Source organism: Bubalus bubalis, chromosome 1 (genome assembly GCF_019923935.1).
Source record: "Bubalus bubalis isolate 160015118507 breed Murrah chromosome 1, NDDB_SH_1, whole genome shotgun sequence".
NCBI classification, from domain to species: Eukaryota; Metazoa; Chordata; class Mammalia; order Artiodactyla; family Bovidae; genus Bubalus; species Bubalus bubalis.
The window spans coordinates 118,487,742-118,511,581 of NC_059157.1; the positions used below are offsets into that span (position 1 = coordinate 118,487,742).

Consider the following 23,840-nt stretch of genomic DNA (forward strand, 5'->3'; position numbering starts at 1 on the left):
TTTGTTTTGTTGGCCACACTGCACGGCATGCAAGATCTTAGTTCCCCGACTGGGGATCCAACCCGTGTTCCCTGCAGTGGAAGCTCTGAAACCTAATCACAGAACTTCCAGGGATTTTCCTGTTTTTGTTTTTTAATATTTATGAATTGTAGTTTTGTTTTCAAAACTAGAAAAGTAACTAATATTTCATGTATATAAATGTGTCAACTCTAAGACAGGTAAACCTCTTTAAAAGAGACTTCCTGGTGGCTCAGTGGTAAAGAATCTGCCTCCAAAGCAGAAGACCGAGGTTCTCTCCCTGGGTCGGGAAGATCCCCTGGAGGAGGAAATGGCAACCCACTCTAGTATTCTTGCTTGGACAATTCCATGGACAGAGGAGCCTGGTGGGCTATAGTCCATGGGGTCCCAGAAGAGTTGGACATGACTTAGTGACTAAGCAACCAACAAGTGCTTATTTATTTAAAGTACCTATCTACCATTCCTCTTCTAGGTGATATCCATGAGGTAGAGTTCATTTACTCAGCTTGATAGAAGTAATGTTGCAGTTTTAGTAAGTAATGATGTTTTCAAGTTTTCAAAGGAGAAATCTTTACTGATAGCCTTAAAAGTAAGTACTAAAGACTAGGCTGGCCTGAGTCCTTTGTGCTAAAGATTAGGCAATTGAGATGTCCATGTGATAGAAGTAGAACAGTGACCCAAGTCATTTGAGTTGTAGGCTGGTGCTATTTGCAGAGTAACATGCCTGTGGTCATTATAATGAAAATGATTCATTAGTTAGCACTAGGGGAATCTTAGTTTGTTAACTCTTCCTAGTACCATACTGGAGGAAATCTGAAATTAAAAGTTGTGTATTTTAAGAAATTAATAAAAATCTTAACATAATTTTTGTTTCTTAGTTACTATGTTGGGATGTGCGGTGACGGTGCAAATGATTGTGGTGTAAGTATAGACTTTGTGATTTACAGTTCTTTCTCTGGCTAAGTCAAGTACCCAGGACTCAAAAGAATTTTCTTCTTTAATCCATTAGGCTCTGAAGAGGGCACATGGAGGCATTTCCTTATCAGAGCTCGAGGCTTCAGTGGCATCTCCCTTTACCTCCAAAACTCCTAGTATTTCCTGTGTGCCAAACCTTATCAGGTAGTATACATTAGAAATCTTGCTCTATTAATACAGAAAAAAAGGTCATAGAAAGTAATATGAATTTCTTTTAATGGTGTGTTAGTGTACTTGATCTGTAATGCTTTAGCAACAGATTGATTGCTAACTCCTCATTTCTTCCAGTTCTGCTTTGGCTTAGTTCTTTTTTGCAAAAAGCGCATTGTTGTAACTTGAATGTTGATTTATCTCTCAAGATATAATTGTGGTTTGGAGGAGGCATTTAGAATACTTCTATTCACATGCCAACATTTGTTTTCACAGGGAAGGCCGTGCAGCTTTAATGACTTCCTTCTGTGTGTTTAAATTTATGGCTTTGTACAGCATTATACAGTACTTCAGTGTTACTCTGCTGTATTCTGTGAGTACTGACATTGCCAACAGAGATGGTACTTAGTGTTAAGACATTTAAATTAAAAATATTGGGCATATATGTTTCAGTTTGAATATATTCATTAATTGTGAAACTTAAATAACTTAGCACCTATAAATTTTCCTATAGTTTACTGAATTTTGAGTAGCAAATTGAAAATCTCGTTAATCTGGAACAACATTTTCTTTAAGGCCAGCAGCTGTGGCTTCAGCCTTGTGAATAAAAGATAACTATATTCTTTTTTTGCCTTTAGCACAGATTGGACATTTTTTTTTTCAGAACTCTTCAAAATGTCAAGCTGTGACATATTTTAGAATTGCAGTTAACTTTGCTATACATTTATAAGAAAAGGCCAGAATGAGAGAAGATGTTTCAGCTGTACTTTTAGGACTTGTGTAAACAAGTGATGTCCCTAGGTATGCCATGGATTTTGTGGTTGAAGTGATCTCACTAGATTTTTCTCTGAGTGAACATTGGTGAGATGCCAAGGAGTCTTTGTGAAACTATCCCTTTTTACCATATGTGGAAAATATCAAGAGGGATGGTGTTGGATATTAAGAAAGCTTCAAGATACTAGTTTTCAAGAATGTTGAATGGGTAGAAGTCTGTGCTTTCTTTTTGCCAAAAAACTTTTTAAAGGTTTTTATTGAATGGATTTTTAGAAGCTACCTTTTATACTAATATATTAAATTGTAAATATCTTCTGTTTCACTAATTTAAAAGCAAATTTGTTTAATTTTTAAGCAGGCCAAGTGTTATTTTGAAGTTGTCATTATTGGGGAGAAAAATTAAAACCAAGGAGGAAAAAGCTAATAAAACCAGGGGGAAAATAGTATAAAAATGGTACTATAAGAATAGTTCCTGAACGCTAACTATTTAAAAAAAAAATCCCTTCTGTAGATCTTAAGTAACCTGGGAGACTTCCAGTTTCTCTTCATTGATCTGGCAATCATTTTGGTAGTAGTATTTACAAGTAAGTATTTTGTTTTATTACTGTTTTTAAAGCATAGGAAATTCTGATGTGGCTTATTAAACTTTGGTAAATTTACATGAACAATTATAACACAGTGCACATCTTTCTGTTTTCTATGTAAGGTTCTTTTATTTCTGATTGTTTATATTTTGCCACATTTTTTTTTTTATTCTTTCTCCATTTTTTTCTGAAATATTTGAGAATATGTTCACATTATCCTGCCCTTTTGCCACTGAATGCGTTAGTATATATTGCCCCAAACTCATTCTCTTATCCAGCTAAACACAGTTATAAATACCGAGAAATTTAACATTGATACAGTATTACCTAATTCATACCTGTGTTCAAGTCTTGTCATGTGTCCCAAAAATAACCCTTATACCCATTTTTCCCCCTAGTCTCTTGGCCCAGGATCTAGTCCAAGCTCACAAACTTCATTTAGTTATCATATCTATTTTATCATCTTTAATTCAGAATACTACGTTCAGCCTTTTGGTGGGGGGGGGACTTCTTGATGTTGACATTTTTGAAAGAAGATAATCAGTTATATGGGTTTGTCTGATGTATTCTTATTAGACTCAGGCTATGCATTCTTGGCAGGAATATCAAAGAAGTGATGCTGTGTCCTCCTGAGTACATCATATAAGGAGACAAGGTGTTGGTTTGTTTCAGTATTGGTGATGTTAACATCAAAATAAATAATGATGGTAATGAGATATGATCTGTTTAATGGTATGAAAATTCACAAGTCCATATTACTGGAAATAAATAAGTAATTGTGAGAGAAGGGAAAGCTCTTCCTTATAGTAAAATGCTAACTAACAATATAGAAGGAATGATTGGCTTATACAGTGGAAAGACCCTGGTCTTATTGACATTTTAGAATAATTTTTTGTTGTGGGGGTACTATTTTGTGTTTCAGGTTGCTTACCAGTATCTCTGACCTCTACTCACTCGATGCCAGTAGCACTCTCCCATTTGTGGCATCCAAAAATATCTCCAGACATTGTGAAATGTTCTCTAGGGGTCATACTTACTTTGGTTGTGAACCACTGAATTTGACAGTCTTTAGTGAATGCTGAAACTAGTGAATGGAAGTCAATAAGTAACAGGATTTTTTACACAGTCTTAGCATCTTTCTACAAATTACTTATTAATTGCAAAGAGAAAAATAGAAATATTACGGTGGAGAAACTTGGCAGCCACCACCTTAATAAGTGATCAAAGTCTTTTTTTAATGTTATTGTTATGTTTATATAGTTCCAAACCTTTGTTAATGTCTCCTTAAGAGGAAGAAATATGTATTATTTTAACTGTAGCTTTACAATTAAAGATTCAGAAATAAATTCTTAGTTAAACATATAAGGGTGGTGATGATATGTGCTTCTATTTAGTATGCTTTTTACTTGTACTAGTGTTTCCTTTGAATTTTAGTAGAGTAAAAAGTACTCCTGAGCCATTTCTTAAAAAAGCTTAAATTGTTCACTTTTACAGATTACTTAAACATGTATGGCATCTGGCTTGGTTTTTGGAGATTTTTCATGTTAAAGATTTGTTAGAGAAAAATAGTTTTTCTAAGTTCCTAAATGAATCTGATTATGTATTTTATAATGACAAATTAATTTAGATACAAACCTTTCCTCTCTTTCTTCTCAATGTAGTGAGTTTAAATCCAGCCTGGAAGGAACTTGTGGCACAAAGACCACCTTCAGGTCTTATATCTGGAGCCCTTCTCTTCTCCGTTTTGTCTCAGATTATCATTTCCATTGGATTTCAGTCTTTGGGTTTCTTTTGGGTCAAGCAACAGACTTGGTATAAAGAATCACATCCATATTCATAGTAAGTTGGTCAATCCATTAAAAAAAAATGTGTAGAGTGTATGGGGTTGCAAAGAGTCAGACATGACTTAGAACGACTGAACAACAACAGCAATGTATATGCATGTAAAAATATGTTTAGATTTATGTAAAAATTGCATGCAGCTTGATTACACATTTAAATAATTTGAATTGCATTTGACTTTATCTGTAGGAAGGTGGTCAGGCCAGGTCCTAATAATCATGACCCAGATGGACCAGTTTCTTAAGTTGCTACTGAGCCTTGCTTTCCTTATGTGTAAAATGAGAAAAGTGAAATTAATTACTAGGGTCTCTTCTAAACTCAGAGTATGTGTCTAACTTCTCTGTCCTCACTTTGGGAAATGACATTTTTGAAACTTAAAAAATTTGAGTAAAAGTATTAAGGGGATCTTTTATTTGTTTATGAGCTGAATGTTTTCCAGTTCACAAATTATAACATTTTTAAAATTAATTACACATAGATAAACATAAAGTCTCTTTACCTTTACTATGCTGAAAGTGCATGGTCAGTCACTCAGTTGTGTCCAACTCTTTGGGACCCTGTGGACTGTAGCCTGCCAAGCTCTCTGTCCATAAATTCTCCAGGCAAGAATATTGGAGTGGGTTGCCACTTGATCCTCAAGAGGATCTTCCTAACCCAGGGATCAAACCTGCTTCTGCATTGGCTGCTGGATTCTTCACCACTAGTGCCACTGGGGAAGCCCCGTGCTAGAAGTACTCCGCAAATTAAAAGAGTGGGGAAAGGGTTTATTAAAAATAAGAGGGGCTTATTAATTAATGAAGTTTCTTTCTTCTAATTTTTTTAAATTGACTGGAATGTGACTAGAAAGAAAAATTGGTTTCCTTTGGGACGTAGATACTGTGTTTACTAATACAAGGGTTTTTTTGTGTGTTGTAGTGCTTTTAATACAACAGGAAGCCTAGATGGGAATTCTTCACATGTGAATGATGAAACCAATCCTGATAAACATAACATAGAAAATTATGAAAATACCACAGTATTTTTTATCTCCAGTTTTCAGTACCTCATAGTGGCAATTGCCTTTTCAAAAGGAAAACCCTTCAGGCAACCTTGCTACAAGAATTGTAAGTCTGGCATTTACTGTGATTTCCATCTTGCTTCCCTTCTTCAAAAGTAATGCAGGAGTAGAGTTAAAGCTGTCCTTTCAAAATAAGTAGATCTTCACAAATAGAATGAACCTAGTGATTTAGATGTTTACGGTCTTAGTTTTATTCTCGTGATAGCTGCCACCCTAGGTTTAAAATTAAAGTCAGCAGTTCTAAACATTCCTGGTTTTCACATCCTATTCCTCTGGCTCCAACTTTTATTTTTACAGCCCATTGGAAAGTTAGAATTAGAAGCAAGAACAGAGGCTCCTCACTTGGAACAGTGGATATTATACTTTCCATCTGGGTGGTCTGCACAGTACCAGCTCTTTTCTCATTTTTGACACCGTTTCAGCCAGTATTCACCTGGAGTTCTCCATTTCTGTCACCTTTGCATCTGCCGCAGAAGGGGCCAGTAGAATGGAGGCTTGTGCCTATGAAAACTTGTTTGCCTGTGGCTGTAAAAGACAGCATTTTGATTGATCACAGTTAGGGTTTTGGGGGGAAAAAAATTATTCACCTTATGTAAGTTGCTGGTTTTAAGAAATTGAAACTGCAGTAATTAATATATCAAACAACGTTAATTTTTTTTTTTTTTTCGTATAGGACTTTAGACTTTTGCAGTATCTTGGGGTGAATAGTGATTATTCTCTTGCTGTAAGGAAGTCCCAGTGTTCTGGTTGGCTCAGTGTTGGGTCGCAGCTTTTGGTGTCTCATAGGAGGGATTACTGTGCACATCTCCATCTCATGTAGCGTTTACAAAGCATATTCACATATGTTTTCTTATTTAGTTTTTACTTCTTCCCTCTGGTTCTTAGGGGCAGGTTTATTACTTTATATTTTAAGCAGGTAAGACTGTTCAAAAATTTAAATGCCAATAATAATTGAAATTTGTTTTTACTTTTTTCCTTAAAAAATGACCTTATATTTCTTATCTAGCAAATGAAGACTGTATTACTGAAAATCATATTAAAACCACTGGGGACAAAAGGCCTTGCATAGAAGGTTGTACTTTTTAAGAGAACTTCATAACTAAAGTTACGTTGTTATAAGATGAATTTGTCAAACTTAAGGTTGATACATTTTATATTTAGTTGGGTATCTTAAAATTATGGCAGAAAGTGAAGAGGAACTAAAAAAGCCTCTTGATGAAAGTGAAAGTGGAGAGTGAAAAAGTTGGCTTAAAGCTCAACATTCAGAAAATGAAGATCATGGCATCCGGTCCTATCACTTCATGGGAAATAGATGGGAAACAGTGGAAACAGTGTCAGACTTTATTTTTCTGGGCTCCAAAATCACTGCAAATGGTGACTGCAGCCATGAAATTAAAAGACGCTTACTCCTTGGAAGGAAAGTTATGACCAACCTAGATAGCATATTCGAAAGCAGAGACATTACTTTGCCAACAACGGTCTGTCTAGTCAAGGCTATGGTTTTTCCTGTGATCATGTATGGATGTAAGAGTTGGACTGTGAAGAAGGCTGAGCGCCGAAGAACTGATGCCTTTGAACTGTGGTATTGGAGAAGACTCTTGAGAGTCCCCTGGACTGCAAGGAGATCCAACCAGTCCATTCTGAAGGAGATCAGCCCTGGGATTTCTTTGGAAGGAATGATGCTAAAGCTGAAACTCCAGTACTTTGGCCACCTCATGCAAAGAGTTGACTCATTGGAAAAGACTCTGATGCTGGGAGGGATTGGGGGCAGGAGGAGAAGGGGACGACAGAGGATGAGATGGCTGGATGGCATCACTGACTCGATGGATGTGAGTCTGAGTGAACTCCGGGAGTTGGTGATGGACAGGGAGGCCTGGCGTGCTGCGATTCATGGGGTCGCACAGAGTTGGATACGACTGAGCGACTGATCTGATCTGATCTGATCTTAAAATTTCAAGGAAATACTGAGCATGCCCAAGGGCAGCTAAAACATCTATCAAAGAGCAAAACTAGTTGGTAATAAGCAAGACAGTCACACCAGGAAAGTTCATTTTAGAGATCTAAGTAAGTCCACCCTATTAGATATTAGATGCCTGTTTTCAAATGCATCTTTTATATTATTATGGGAAATTTCAAAAAAAATTAAAGGCTTAAATATTTTTGTATTTCCATTTAACTTCAAATTGATTTAAATAAACTCAATTGTTGATGGCCATACTTTTTTTTTAAATGTATGTTAAAAATGATATTTTAGTAGAAATACAGACACAAAACCTTTGTCCTTACTGTTACCAGCTTGTGCGTTTCTGTCAGTAGTCATGGAAGTGCATACTGTCATAAAACATGCCTCCTGGAAAATATAATAGAAACAGGAAAGTCAATATATATTAATACATACTCTGCTGATTTTCACATCTTGTCTGTCTGTCTGTGATTGAAGTCCCCTGATCTTGGAATGTAGTTGATACTGGTAAGTAAAGAAAGAAAAGTAGAGAAGAAAGTAAGAAATGACAGAAATAAAGTATTACTCTATAAAGTGATATACAATGTAAAGTGTAAATATGGATGGAGAAGAGTAGGGGAAAGGTTAAGGCTTTCCTAGAGTGGACATTCGCCTTTCCTTTTCTAGAATACAGAAAACCGGTCTTCACTGGGGTCTGCTACTTGCTGTTCTAGATATCTAAACAGTATAATATATTCAGTCTATCTTGAGGTGGTTTTTTTTCAAGAATTAACCTCAATATTAGGCATGTAAGGCTTTATAGAGTTTTTTGCTCACTTCTAGTGGTTCAGTTTGATTCTAAGTAAAACCTAATTTCAGTCTGGTTACCTATTTTTGATGTTAGTTCAGCCTAGTTATATTTTCGTGCTTGACTATGCTGTCATTTCAAGGACCGTGATGACACGGATGTAGTTCTAACACTCTCTCTTAACTAGATGTGATTTCTTGGGATCTGGCTTCAATTTTTGCTACACTTTAAAAAATTGGATCCCTATAATTTACTGTTTGTGAAATCCAGGTTCTTTTTCAGTTTTTGAAGGCATTATTACTGACTTGCCAGTGTCTCTCCTGTTCAGGCCTGTGTGGTTTTTCCTTGCCTGAATTGCTTGGAGCAGATACCTAGAGGCTCTGAAGGATAAGGTGACCTTGTAAAGACAAGTAACTGGGTAAGGAAGGAAGGATTAGGAATAAAAAGACTTGAAGTTTGTGGTTATAAGTCAGACAATCCTGGTTGGTATTTTTGAAGAAGGAGCAAGAGGTATATGTCAGAGCCATAGACAAGTATTTTGGATCTATTTACTCTAGATAGGTTTTTGTTTTTGAGTTACTTACTAAGGTAAATATGAAGGAAATCCTTTATGGTGCCTTATTTTGATGCCATATTCCAAAAAAAGGAACTGGTATTAAGAACAATTCTGTGACGCCAAGGCTGGGACCTCTTTTTCTCCCCTGGCTAAACAAAGGAAGGATTCAATTATTTATTTTCTCCTTCAGATGGAAATCTTGGCAGATTTTTAGAGGTGTGATCAAAGGTAGTGGTTATAGGAGAAAGACAGATGAGAATTTGAGAATATTGTTGAGGTAGATGTAAGAAGTTTTTCAGCTTGAGTAAAAAAAAATTGTTTTTTCTCCTGGTAATGTGTGAGAACTAGATTGAAAATCTGTTTTTGCTTATCATTGTAAAAATGCAGTAGGATTTGGAAAACATTCAGTATAGGTTGTTACTTCATTGAAACAAAACATTTTCTGTCTGTGTCTCTCTATGGCATTTATATTTGGACCTTCCCCCCCCCCCCCCCCCGTCCTCTTTCTGATTTAGTCTTTGTGTGTTTTTGTGTATGTTCATGTACTCCCAGCTCGCAACTTTCCAAACACTTTTTCTTTAATTAACTATATAAATATTTGAATGGCTGTGTAACATGTATTACTTTTGTTGCTACATTTATTGAATAGAATGTTGAATTTCCTGTTTGCAATTTAGTAGAAGTTTGGTAAAAAAAAAAAAATCTAGAAAAAATTCCTTCTTTTATTTATTTATTTATTTAAATTTAATTTAATTTAATTTTTTTTGGATTATTTTTTTAATTTTATTTTTAAACTTTACATAATTGTATTAGTTTTGCCAAATATCAAAATGAATCTGCCACAGGTATACATGTGTTCCCCATCCTGAACCCTCCTCCCTCCTCCCTCCCCATACCATCCCTCTGGGTCGTCCCAGTGCACCAGCCCCAAGCATCCAGTATCGTGCATCAAACCTGGACTGGCGACTCGTTTCATACATGATATTTTACATGTTTCAATGCCATTCTCCCAAATCTTCCCACCTTCTCCCTCTCCCACAGAGTCCATAAGACTGTTATATACATCAGTGTCTCTTTTGCTGTCTTGTACACAGGGTTACTGTTACCATCTTTCTAAATTCCATATATATGCGTTAGTATACTGTATTGGTGTTTTTCTTTCTGGCTTACTTCACTCTGTATAATAGGCTCCAGTTTCATCCACCTCATTAGAAATGATTCAAATGTATTCTTTTTAATGGCTGAGTAATACTCCATTGTGTATGTACCATAGCTTTCTTATCCATTCATCTGCTGATGGACATCTAGGTTGCTTCCATGTCCTGGCTATTAGAAACAGTGCTGCGATGAACATTGGGGTACACGTGTCTCTTTCCCTTCTGGTTTCCTCAGTGTGTATGCCCAGCAGTGGGATTGCTGGATCATAAGGCAGTTCTATTTCCAGTTTTTTAAGGAATCTCCACACTGTTCTCCATAGTGGCTGTACTAGTTTGCATTCCCACCAACAGTGTAAGAGGGTTCCCTTTTCTCCACACCCTCTCCAGCATTTATTACTTGTAGACTTTTGGATTGCAGCCATTCTGACTGGTGTGAAATGGTACCTCATAGTGGTTTTGATTTGCATTTCTCTGATAATGAGTGATGTTGAGCATCTTTTCATGTGTTTGTTAGCCATCTTTATGTCTTCTTTGGAGAAATGTCTGTTTAGTTCTTTGGCCCATTTTTTGATTGGGTCATTTATTTTTCTGGAGTTGAGCTGTAGGAGTTGCTTGTATATTCTCGAGATTAGTTGTTTGTCAGTTGCTTCATTTGCTATTATCTTCTCCCATTCTGAAGGCTGTCTTTTCACCTTGCTAATAGTTTCCTTTGATGTGCAGAAGCTTTTAAGGTTAATTAGGTCCCATTTGTTTATTTTTGCTTTTATTTCCAATATTCTGGGAAGTGGGTCATAGAGGATCCTGCTGTGATGTATGTCAGAGAGTGTTTTGCCTATGTGCCCCTTCTTTTATCTTAAATGGGTTCCAAATTTTTCACCCTGTTGGTCAGAGGCTCGTAGTGAAATGATTCCTCACTTATGGCATGATTGGTAACACAACTTTCAGCCTAAGCTGCTAGAACAATAAATGTATATTAATATATATACAGCAACAAATATATATATAAAACAGTATTGTTTCTATAGAATAATAACAGTTGGCCTATAGTTTTCAACTGACATAGTAACAAATTTCATATTTACAAATGTCTCCCACATTTAGAAATATTGAACCCCTCCCCCCCATTTACAGTCTGTAAATAGGATATTAAACTTCTTTACTCAATCTGAAGGCTTCACAATAAGGTTTTGATTATATGTGGTCATAGTAAAGTTTGAGTTTGAAGCTGACTTCAAATAGGAACTTAGAAATAAATATTCCAGACCAAGGAAAAACGGAGGAAAAAGTTGGAATCTATCAATATAACTGAGATTATCTCTGAGCCCCCCTCATAGCTTGTTATATAAGGGTGTGCTTTTATGTGCATGTGAAAGTATGTATGTACAGTTAACAAAAGCGTCATGAGCAGAGAGTTTTTTGTTTTTGAGTTAGGAAAGTGATACAGAGTGCTGATGGATGGAATTTACCGTCTCTTCCTACAACAGCAAGCCACAGGGTTAGCCCACCCTTAAAGTAGCAGATCAAGCAATTCCTAGGTTTTGGCTAGTGTTTTCTGTGGAAATAGTTTCATGGAGGAGATTAATGAAAAAGTGGGATTCACTTAAGTATATTGAGTATAGAAATGTAAGTATAGATATAGAAATATACTTACATTCAACTTAGAATGCCTCTATTTAGGATTATAACTAATACTGATGATAAATGCTATCAGCATTTTTACAATCAACAATAATTGTCTTTGCATATAGTTTTAAATGATAATCTCATTTTGCCGTAAACAGTCTGGTCTCCTGTTTGTGAATTATAGATTGGCTTGATTATCTTATAAAGTGGCTATCTGTGATAAGTACAAATACATGTCCATAAAGGTCCATCCCTTATTTTTTTTATAAATGCTGATTATTTTCACATTACATAAATAAATCCTTTGGGCCTGTATGATCTATCATATTCTAGGAAATATCATATAGCACACATTTTATATACTTCATCCACCTAAGTAGAAGTATTCAAATCAAATTTAGGATTGACACTATACCAGTTGTTAATATATGCCTTTTTACTTGAACTCCCTAATTTAATTGTTTTCCTTTCTTTTCCAGATTTTTTTGTTGTATCTGTGATTATGTTGTATGCTTTCATATTATTCATCATGTTGCATCCAGTTGACTCTATTGACCAGGTTCTTCAGGTAAGGCTTAAGCACATCAGTTATTACTGGTTGTCTGAAAAATGATAGGATCTGGGATTGCAGTGGTTAATAAGATAGTAGGGGAAGATGACACATTATTTTTACACAGATGAGAGTGCTGGGTGATTGCTAGGGCTTAAGGTTTATCCCCCTCCATTGCTCTTATGTTACTGGGGGAAGAGACTAAACTGACTGTGTTTCTTTCTTCTAGTGTATTCTAGTATAATTTTGAGCATGCCCTCTTCACGTTTCTAAAGTCCCAGTTGTTTTCCAAAGTGTTTGTACCACTGTATGAGAGCTTTTGTTCCACATCATTGCCAACATTTGTCTAATGGGTACAAAAATGTCATGTGACTTTATAAGTAATTTTGATACATGGATGGGTAGGAGCCGTATCCTCACCTCACGTTGTTGTTTATGGTGATCTTTTTGGCTATTCCTGAGCTTTTTCTCCTCCATATAAATTTTAAGTGTGTTTGTCAAGTACCAGGAAAAGCCCTTTTGGATTTTTTATTAGAATTACACTGGGTTTATCAAAAATTGAGGGGGAGGCTCTCTCTTACTTCTTCAGAATATCTTTTTCTCTAAAGGTTTTTATACAAGTTTTTATTAGATTTATTCCTGTAGTATTAACGAGGTTTGTTCCTCTGATACGTATCTGTTTAAAATTACATTGTGTGATCCTTTTATGCTGGTGAATCAGTGCATTTATTTGGACATTCATCTCACATCTATCAGCTTTGTCAGACTTTATTCTTGGATTTTTAGATTCTCTTGGATTTTGTTTTAGACACTTATCATCTATAAATAGTGACTCTTTTTTTTTTTTTTTTATCACATTTTAATCCTTATGTCTTCTGTGTATTTTTCATGTCTGTTAACAACATGAATGTTGGTGTGATAGTAATGTCCTTATCTCTATGGGGAGCATTTCTAGTATTTCACCATTGGATATATTAAGGGCTGTAGGTTTCTGGTATACATTTTACCAGGTTGAGGAAGCTTACTTCTATGGTGTTGGTGACATAAATATTTAATTTTATCTAATGCTTGTTCTACAGCTGTTGAAATGATCACATAGTGTTTCTCCCAGGAGAATGTGGTGAATTACAGTTGACTGATATTCAGATGTTGAACCAGTACTGCATTTGTAGAATAACACCAATTGGGTCATGATGCATTCTTTTTTATATCTGCTCAATTTAGTTTATTAAGATTTTCTTCGAAATTTTTGCTTTTGGTTGCATGAGTGAAATCAGACTTAGTTTTCTTTTCTTGATGTTAGTGACAGGTTTGGATATAAAACTTATATGAACTTTATGGATGAGCTTTATTTCATTAACTTTTCTATATTTTAACTAATTCCTTTAATGGATATTTAGGTTGTCTCCATTGTTTTGCTATTATAAACAGTGCTGTATTTGCAGATTCTTGCATACTTCATTAAGAAAGACATATTTAGAAGTTAACGTCAGTAGTAGAATTTCTTGGTCAAAGGATGGCAAGGATATCTAGAATCTGAATTTTTATAAACATTGTATTACTGGACTCGGGAGAATTTGGCAGTTTATAGTCTTACTGACAAACTGTGCTCCACTGGAGAGGGAATGGCAAAACACTTTGGTATTCTTGCCTTGAGAACCCCATGAACAGTATGAAAAGGCAAAAAGATATGATACTGAAAGATGAACTCCCCAGGTCAGTAGGTGCCCAGTATGCTACTGGAGAAGAGTAGAGAAATAGCTCCAGAAAGAATGAAGAGACGGAGCCAAGGCAAAAACAACGTCCAGTTGTGGATGTGACTGGTGATGGAAGTAAAGTCCTATGCTATAAAGGAGCAATATTGCACAGGAACCTGGAATGTTAGGTCCATGAATCAAGGTAAATTGGAAGTGGTTAAACAGGAGATGGCAAGAGTGAACATCGACATTTTAGGAATCAGTGAACTAAAATGGACCGGAATGGGTGAATTTAATTCATTTGACCATTATATCTACTACTGTGGGCAAGAATCCCTTAGAAGAACTAGAGTAGCCTTCATAGTCAACAAAAGAGTCCAAAATTCAGTACTTAGTGCAATCTCAAAAGTGACAGAATGATCTCTGTTCGTTTCCAAGGCAAACCATTTAGTATCAGAATAATCCAAGTCCATGCCCCAACCGCCAATGCTGAAGAAACTGAAGTTAAATGGTTCTTTGAAGACATACAAGACCTTCTAGAACTAACACCAAAAAAAGATGTCCTTTTCATCATAGGGGACTGGAATGCAAAAGAAGGAAGTCAAGAGATACCTGGAGTAACAGATAAGTTTGGCCTTGGAGTACAAAATGAAGTAGGGCAGAGGCTAACAGAGTTTTGCCAAGAGAACAGACTGGTCATTGCAGATACCCTCTTCCAACAACACAAGCGACAACTCTACACATGGACATCAATACCAAAAATCAGATTGAGTATATTCTTTGCAGCCAAAGATGGAGAAGCTCTATACAGTCAGCAAAAACAAGACGGGGGAGCTGACTGCGGTTCAGGTCATGAACTCCTTATTGCCAAATTCAAACCTAAATTGAAGAAAGTAGGGAAAACCACTAGATCATTCAGGTATGACCTAAATCAAATTCCTTACAATTATACAGTGGAAGTGACAAATAGATTCAAGGGATTAGATCTGATAGACTGCCTGAAAAACTTCGTGCCACTGTACAGGAGGCAGTGGTCAAAACCATCCCCAAGAAAAAGAAATGCAAAAAGGCAAAACAGTTGTCTGAAGGCCTTACAAATAGCTGAGAAAAGAAGAGAAGTGAAAGGCAAAAGACAAAAGGAAAGATAAATCTATCTGAATGCAGAATTCCAAACAATAGCAAGGAGAGATAAGGAAGCCTTCCTCATCAATCCATGCAAAGAAACAGAGGAAAGCAATAGAATGGAAAAGACTAGAGATCTCTTCAAGAAAATTAGAGATACCCAGGGAACATTTCATGCAAAGATGGGCTAATAAAGGACAGAAATGGTATGGACCTAACAGAAGCAGAAGAGATTAAGAAGAGGTGGCAAGAACACACAGAAGAACTATACAAAAAAGATCTTGATGACCAAGATAACCACAATGGTGTGATCATTCACCTACAACCAACATCCTGGAATGTGATGTCAGGTGGGTCTCAGGAAGTATCACTATAAACAAAGCTAGTGGAGGTGATGGAATTCCAGTTGAGCTATTTCAGACCTTAAAAGATGATACTGTGAAAGTGCTGCAGTCAATATGCCAGCAAATTTGGAAAACTCAGCAGTGGCCACAGGACTGGAAAAGATCAATTTTCATTCCAGTCCCAAAGAAAGGCAATGCCAAAGAATGTTCAAACTACCGCATAATTGCATTCATCTCACATGCCAGTAAAGTAATGCTCAAAATTCTCCAAGCCAGGCTTCAACAGTACATGAAACAAGAACTTCCAGATGTTCAAGCTGGATTTAGAAAAGGCAGAGGAACCAGAGGTCAAATTGCCAAATTCTGTTGGAGCATAGAAAAAGCAAGAGAATTCCAGAAAAACATCTACTTGTGCTTTATTGACAACACCAAAGCCTTAGACTGTGGATCACAACAAACTGTGGAAAATTCTTAAAGAGATGGGAATACCATAACACCTTACCTGTCTGCTGAGAAATCTGTATGCAGGTCAAGAAGCAACAGTTAGAACCAGACATGGAACAACAGACTGGTTCCAATCAGGAAAGGAATATGTCAAGGCTGTATATTGTCACCCTGCTTCTTTAACTTACATGCAGAGTACATCATTTGAAATGCCAGGCTGGATGAAGCACAAGCCGGAATCAAGATTGCAGGGAGAAATATCAATAACCTCAGGTATGCAGATGACACCACCCTTATGTGAGAAAGCGAAGAGGAACTAAAGAGCCTCTTGATGAAAGTGAAAGAGGAGAGTGAAAAAGCTGGCTTAAAACTCAACATTCAAAAACCGAAGATCATGGCATTTGGTCCCATCACTTCCTGGCAAATAGATAGGGAAACGATGGAAACAGTGAGAGATTTTATTTTCTTGGGCTCCAAAGTCAGTGCAGATGGTGACTGCAGCCATGAAATTAAAAGACACTTGCTTCTTGGAAGAAAAGCTATGACAAACCTAGACAGCATGTTAAAAAGCAGAGATACTACTTGGTTACCGAGAAAGGTCTGTCTAAAGCTATGGTTTTTCCAGTAGTCATGTATGGATGTCAGAGTTGGATCATAAAGAGAGCTGAGTGCTGAAGAATTGATACTTTTGAACTGTGGTGTTGGAGAAGACTCTTGAGAGTCCCTAGGACAGGAAGGAGATCGAATCAGTCGATCCTAAAGCAAATCAGTCCTGAATGTTCATTGGAAGGACTGAAACTGAAGCTCCAATATTTTGGCCACTTGATGTGAAGAACTGACTCCTTAGAAAAGACCCTGATGGTAGGAAGGATTGAAGGCAGGAGGAGAAGGGGATGACAGAGGGTGAGATGGTTGGATGGCATCAGCGAGTCAGTGGGCATGAGTTTGAGCAAGCTCCTAGAGTTGGTGATGGACAGGGAAGCCTGGTGTGCTGCAATCCGTGGGGTCACAGTCAAACATGACTGAGCAACTGAACTGAACTGGTAGTTCTTTTTTATGAATTTGCTTTAAACAGTATAGAGTTTGAGTATTACCTCATTGTTAGATCAGTGTCTACTTCATTGTTTAAAGATAGGATTTTTTTAAAAACTAGGGACATGTTAGAATTCATAATCTAGTAGAGTATGGGCGTTTGAATTTGAATAGGAATTGTCTCTTTAAGTTCAGCTGTTTAATGCATATTTTAAACATTTAGTTACTGCACTTTACATTTTATCATCTGAAAAGTGGATGTAGTATCTGCCTTGTGGCGTTGTTGAGGATTGAGTAGATAGTATACGTGAAAGTGTTTGGTATATAAGAGGTATTAAATAAATTTGGAAATTATGATATAATGTTATTATATCAGCTACATTACTATATTAACTTTTGTCTTACAGATAGTGTGTGTACCGTATCAGTGGCGTATAACTATGCTCATCATCGTTCTTGTCAATGCCGTTGTTTCAATCGCAGTAGAGGTAAGTAATCACTTCACATAATCAAATGGCTACCTTGCTTCTTTGTGATTTTTGGTGATTTAATGGTAATGCAGGAAAAGGATAGGTAACATTATGCAGATCCACAGAGAGTTTGTTTCACTCTAGTTAAATTCATTTAGCCTTCCCTTCTCACTTTTTCTATGAGCTAATAATAGTCATATTAAGAGATACGAGGGAATTCCCTAGTGGTCCAGTGATTAGGACTCCATGCCTTTACTGTGGAGGACACAGGTTTGATCCCTAGTCGAGGAACTAGGATCCTGCAAGCCATGCAGTGTGGCCCCCAAAAAAGAGAGATATGACTTAGGTACCATCATAAATAAGCAGTTAAAAATAAAAAATTAGTGATTGAGAGAAGATTGGTGCTCTGGTGGCCCATAAACTGGTAAACCGAGGCCATGAGCTAAGAGTACCACCCGAGTCCTGTGATGTACAGTAAAGCCTCACATTCAAGGGAGGAGAGGGACAGACAGGCCTGTCTCCATGAAGTATAGTAAACATGAATAGTAAGAGAGTTTACTGAAAATATAAAATAATGACTGTTATAAACTTACTCAATTGCTGGAACTTCTCCCTTGGTATTTACTTTTAAGTTTCCCTAGAAGAAAGAGGTCTTAAGTACTCTTTGATCCATTGTATACCATCTGGTTATTCTCTAGGATTGCCTTTAGGTCAGCTTTTCTAAAAGGAGATAGTAAGTTCTCATTTGATGCTTATTAATAAAATTTGGTCTCTTCTCAGAACTACTGTTATAATTCACTCTTAGAGTAGAAGTATATCAAATGAAGAAGGAGATACCGTTGTGATTTTTTAAAAAAATTTATTTGTGGCTCTGCTGGGTCTTTATCGTTGCACATGGGCTTTCTCTGGTCGTGCTGCATTTGCTTCTGATTGTGATGGCTTCTCTTGCTCCAGAGCACAGGTTCTAGAACTTGCAGTCTTCAGTAGTTGAGGTGCATGGGTTACATCTTCCCAGACCGGGGACTGAACTTGTGTCCTCTGCATTGGCAGACAGATTCTTAACCACTGGACCACCAGGGAAGTTCCAGTTGTGATTTTTTTAAGTTAAGGGTTTCATAGAGTAGGCTTTTGAATTAAAATTAGGTATTTGTGGAAAATATGTATACTTTAGAGATAATAGTTCTAGACTTAGAAATTATGTTTAATTTGTTATCTTTCCAAAAAATGACTTTGTATTAAAATTGGGGCCATAGTGGTGGCCTGGTAATATGGTACTAATCTTTTTAGGTTGCCCAATTTAATGTATTTTTGCTATTTTATGGAAAGCACATCTAAGATAATGTATATTAAAAGCTTTCCTTTTTCTATAGTTTATCTTTTCATGTTAATGTTATTTAAGATAAAATATTTAAAAAAAACAGATTTCTGGGGAATCCTTTCTAATCTCCATTGATTTATTCTTGCTCACTATCAAAAGAATTACTTTTCATCATGCTCACATAGGTATATTTAAATATAAATAATTCATTGTTACAAAAAATAATTCATATTACAGAGCATTATTTTAATATGAGAAGGGCCTGAGGATTCATATAAAAGCCATATTTTGTGGAAAATTTAGAGACCCCATTTTACCAAGAATTTTGTGATGATTTATATTTGTTACAAAAGTCCTGTTGTATTCTTTATCCTTTTTCAATATTAACTGAAATTCTGTGTGAAAACCAAATCATGTTTTTCACTAATGTTTCTGCATTGTGAGAGCTTTTTTAAACGTGTGCATTAATAAAGAATGATGTAGTTGTTTTTAATGCTTAACTCACTGGACTGTCTCTCAGAATTTCTTCCTTGACATGGTCCTTTGGAAAGTTGTGTTCAGTCGAGACAAACAAGGAGAATATCGCTTCACCACCACACAGCCACCACAGGTTGGAAATCAGCCTTACTCAATTCTTCACATCACTTGTGTACTCTGCATTGTGTAGGATGTGTAGGATGGTATTCTGTTGTGTGTTGCTCAACCTTTCCCTCTGTGCCTGGTATTTCATTTTTTTGTAAAGACATCCTAGAAAATTCATGGCAAGCAGTTGTTACAGATGTTTTAGGACTTCAGAAATTTCAAAATCTCTTTTCCATTCCGATCTCTTTCATGTCAGTATGCGAAGGTCTTGTCCTCACTGGTAAGAATTAATTTTCTCATTTCTGTCTGGCTTTAATTTTGTTTCTGGTTTTTATAGAGAGTCCCATTAGAAGCTAAATGAGATGGATGTAAATAAAGTTATGAAATGGAGATTGTTTCTTCATGGATCAGTGTTCAGAAGTCAAAATTTTGAGGAATTATTTCTGATTCTTTGTTAGTTACTATATCTTAATTTTGGGTTTCCCCAATCTCTCATCATTCAGAAAAATTTTCAGAGAGAGTGCTCATTTTTATGCAAACCATGGTTTAGGACTTTTTACTGTTTTTGTGGTAAAAAGGAAAGAGAAACAGAATAGAACCAATTTTTTTTTTGGTATTAGGATGTTGAAATTCTTGACAGAAAATATAGGTTAGTCTTATTTTTTAAACCAGTACCATTGAATCACAGCACTGAGCCAGCTTACTGAGTGCAGAGAACTTGACAACATAAAGCCTCACTCCCTCATTTTGCCCATTGCTATTTTTAGGTACAGTTAATACACATGAGTTCTAAACCTTTCTCTCATCCCAAGCCACACAGACGCTTTCCGAATTCAAGAGGATTCCCTGGCGTGGGTCACTCACTTATTTTTAGCCTTCTTTTACCTGAGCAGCTGTGTTCTGAGCTTTGCTGTAGTAATTCATTAGGCTTGATGCCTAGCATAGTATCACAGGATCAGTTTATAAGAGGTCCTATAGAGCACCATTTCCTCTTCTCATGCTCGATGATGAGTAGGGATAGTTTTGTAATGAAGTGATAATTCTGGAATCTGCTTTCACTTCTTTTTCTCAATGCAGTGTAGTACTCAGTTGTCCCCAGTAGTGTGACCAGAGCTGTATTAGAGACTCAAGTCCTGAGCAAGACCTCCTCTGTCCTGGTTACCTCACTGCATTACTTCAGAGGGTTAAGTCTGGGTCATACCATCAGTCCTCAAATAAAATGTCTGTACTGTCAAAGCCTTGGCCCAGGAAAACATTTCTGTTGAGTTTTTAGTTTTTCCAAAGAGATCTCTGACAATTAATCTAAACAGGAAATGCAGATTCTGAAGAGGAACTATACCCTGATTAAGTCAAAAGTGGGTATCATAAAGCTCCTTTAAACCATTTGAATTGGAAAGCCCTCCTCACTTTTCAATCAAAATTAAGTGGCAGAAAATTCTATCATTTGTTATATCTGTTTTCTAAAAGTTTATAAGTACGTATGTGTCCTCATTGTTTTTAGGAGTCTGTGCCTCTCATGTGAAGCTGTACCTCTGAAGTGCTGTGGGGGAGAGTGAAGGCAGAAGAGTGGTCTAGAGCAGGCAGCTCCACCAGGCCCACATGTTTACCAGTTCTGAGCATCACTGAGTAGACAAGGATTTTGGTCTTCATTATCTATGGTCATGATTTAAGGAAGCATTTTTAAAAGTACTGGCTTTAGTAAAGAGAGTTCTTAGAAACTCTTAGCACAGAATGCTGTGCTTTCATCTTCTAACACTTCCGTTTGTAGTTGACTCTCACCGTTCATATTTGTGACCCTTGGAGACCGATCAGTTAGTCAGATTACTGTAAGATTCAGTCAGGAATAATTACACCCCCCGCCACACACACACACACACACACACACACACACACACACACACACCCTTCCAATCTTAAGGTATTTCTAACTTCGGTTAATACATAAAGAGCATTCAGTCAGCATGCCATGGTTATGCAGTTTATGAGAGTGGCAGAGCTGGGAGTTGAAGCCAGGGTTTCCAATTTCAAGAGGAATGTCTTTTCCAGTATGCCACACTGCCTCGCTTTATGGGGCCATAGAGATGCAAAGTAACATAACAATCAAGTGACAAAATGGAGACAAGCAATAGCTGCTGTTTCAATACCTACTTTTTATGGTAGACACTGGGAGGTACTTTGTATAAATTCTCTCTAATTGTTACAATCACCTAAGAGATTAGGATAGAGAGATTAAAGATACCCCTGTCTTCACAGATGAGGAAATGGTGTTAGAACTGGAATTCAAATTCAGTTTTATCTGGGTCCAGGAAAGACTTCAGAGGCCTGAAAATTCTTGAAAAACCAAATAAACTTTTAGGTGTCATTTTATTTAATAGTAGATGTCTTAGATATGGGTTGTTTTTTTTTTTTTTTTTTTTTTTTTTTTTTTTTGCCCACTGAACATTTATGCAGCTAACCTAATTTAGATACAGGTAATGTTTTTATATAATAGTCATTTATTTCCCATATTTTTTATTATTAATAAAATATTAATAAGTTTTTTTCTTATTAACGCTCAGTGGCCTCAGTAAATGTCCATTGAATCAAATTGAATCAAATGGTTAAATAAACCATTTGTAAATAATCAAAGTTAAAACTTTTATGTAACTATTTTTTTTCCTACAATGATCTTTAGTGGGCCCAGATATTAATACTTATTCTCTGACCAAAAAGAAAAAGTAGAGAAAGGAAAAAAGATTGTTGAAATGGCAGTGATTTTCAAGCAAGGACATTCACAAAATGCCTGAGCTCCACCCTTCATCTGCTGAATGAGGAGTGTTCAGTGGAGGACCCCATCACCTGTGGCTTACTATGCAACTTTTCCCTGTGTTTGAGATCTGTGCTGCATGTTCTCTTTTAAAGAAGCGTTTGTGTGTATCCTGTGTCTGTTAAACCGAGGCTGCTTAGTGTTGGATGTAAAACTAAAGTCATTAATATCAGGTATTTTGATATGCCTGAGAATTTGTCCTGATTTTGTTTTCCTTTTAGAGGGAAAAAAATCCAGATGTCAGTCATAGTCTTTATGCCACTTAGGATATTATTCAAGCTTATTTAGATAGAATGTTAATTCTGATTGTCTTTGTTTTATATTCAGGATTGGTATGAAAAAAGACTTATATGAATACCACAGTACCATTACAACATTTTCCCAGTAGCATAGCTTTATATTTTACTTTCTACCCCTGAAAACATTTCCTAAAAGACACTGCTAGGAGTAACCATTGGGGTTCTGTAATGAACAGCTTGGACTGGTCTTCTAAAAAGCAGAAGAATTTTAACTTTTTGAAAGTTCTTTGTGGTTTCTCTGCTGGGCTGCAGTAGCTATTTTCCATTTCTCTCAGGGATACACTTGGTTATTTAACCATTCCTTTCAGCAGCAAGTCACAGGATCCTGTTACTGGGGCTCCTGTGTTCTGCTTCAGGGACTTGGCCTTGATGTTTAGGGGGGCCTGGTGCACACTCTTAGCCCCGTGATGCAGCTCTTCCCTGTCCTTGCACAGTGCTTGCCTTTGTCCTCTTGCCACCGTCGTCTCTCCCTTGATTTAGTTCTCATTTTGGCATGCCTGTAGCACCTTTTATTTTCTCTACCAATGAATTCCATTGTTTGAGGATGTTTGTGGTATGCTTGTGTTTGTAAACTAACAAGTCTGTGCTTGCTTATGGTGTATTTTTGTGTATAATGTTCAGGGGAGGTGAAGGTTCAAGAACAAAATATGAATCTAATGGGGAGGGGGGATCCCTAGTGTTCCATGGGACTTAATTTGTTATAACAAGTGTATGCTGCTTTTAATAGGGACATGGGGATTTTTTTAAAAAAACATACACTTTAAAAAGAATACTATGCAGTTGTGATTCTGTTTGCAATGGAATTTGTTTAAAATGTTATTGCTTGCCTTTCTTTACTGGTGGGGAATGATGGATTTAATTTAATTTGTGTGTGTGTGTGTATCTTATATTTGAATACACCTGACTGTGACTTTATTAATTCAGCCTGTTATGCATTGCTTTCAGCCTAGCTGGCTCATCTGGGCAACAATGCCTATATGTTTCTGGTCCCCCTCTCTTCTTTTTTTTAAAGTCACCTTCCTTCACCATTCGCCCTTTAACCATGTCATTTGCTATAAAGTAAAAAGTGACAGCTTTCACATTGATTTAGGAACAGTGATTTTTTTTTTCTGTAGTTAGATTGAAGAATTTGAACAAATCTTGGGGAAAAGATAGGTCCAAGTGGTGAACCATAATTTTAGATTAAATATTAAGGTATGTCGTGCATGTGCCTGTACTGGAAAGGAATTATTCTTTGATCGCCTGAAGAATCCTCTGTCTAGTCTCTTCTGTATTCTAAGGCAGATGTTCTCCTGTGGATTTCCTTTAAGGTGATAATAACTTTTTAGCTATTATATAGAGGCTACTAGATAAATAACCCTCAAATCTGTATCCCCACTCACCCACCCCACCACTAATTCAGTATAGCTTACTTGTGACAGGTCACAGTTTTTGCCTTTAAACGCTTGGTAATGGTGCAGCTTACTGTGTTTTGTCAACAAGAGTAAACTAGAAGGCCTTTAAAAGCACGTCGTTATGGTGTCTGTACATTTCATGGGGTTGCAAAGAGCCAGACACAACTGAGCGGCGTTCACTTCTTTCGTGGTGTCTTACGTTCCTGCACGCGCTGTGCCGCGTGCCCATCCCCAGTTTTGAAGGGAGAGAGAGAGTAGTAGGTCCTGGAGACCTACCGAGTAAAAGTATGAAGAAA

The 23,840-nt window shown here is 36.6% G+C and overlaps 1 protein-coding gene across 8 annotated transcripts in view; it reads left to right on the plus strand.

The window, feature by feature from the left end:
* The window catches only part of ATP13A3 (ATPase 13A3), an 80,818-nt gene that overhangs the window by 52,137 nt on the left and 4,841 nt on the right, over nt 1–23,840 (plus strand). For 3 of the 8 annotated variants that reach the window (XM_025286248.3, XM_044943422.2, XM_025286252.3), the window contains 10 exons: nt 897–939; nt 1,028–1,137; nt 1,420–1,516; nt 2,429–2,501; nt 4,163–4,340; nt 5,259–5,446; nt 6,407–6,472; nt 11,966–12,054; nt 17,083–17,163; nt 18,984–19,073. In XM_025286248.3, the coding sequence (XP_025142033.3) occupies nt 897–939; nt 1,028–1,137; nt 1,420–1,516; nt 2,429–2,501; nt 4,163–4,340; nt 5,259–5,446; nt 6,407–6,472; nt 11,966–12,054; nt 17,083–17,163; nt 18,984–19,073 (1,015 nt within the window). The remainder of the gene's footprint in view (nt 1–896; nt 940–1,027; nt 1,138–1,419; nt 1,517–2,428; nt 2,502–4,162; nt 4,341–5,258; nt 5,447–6,406; nt 6,473–11,965; nt 12,055–17,082; nt 17,164–18,983; nt 19,074–23,840) is intronic. The other 5 variants (XM_044943421.2, XM_044943432.2, XM_044943424.2 and 2 more) reach the window with 4 other exon arrangements.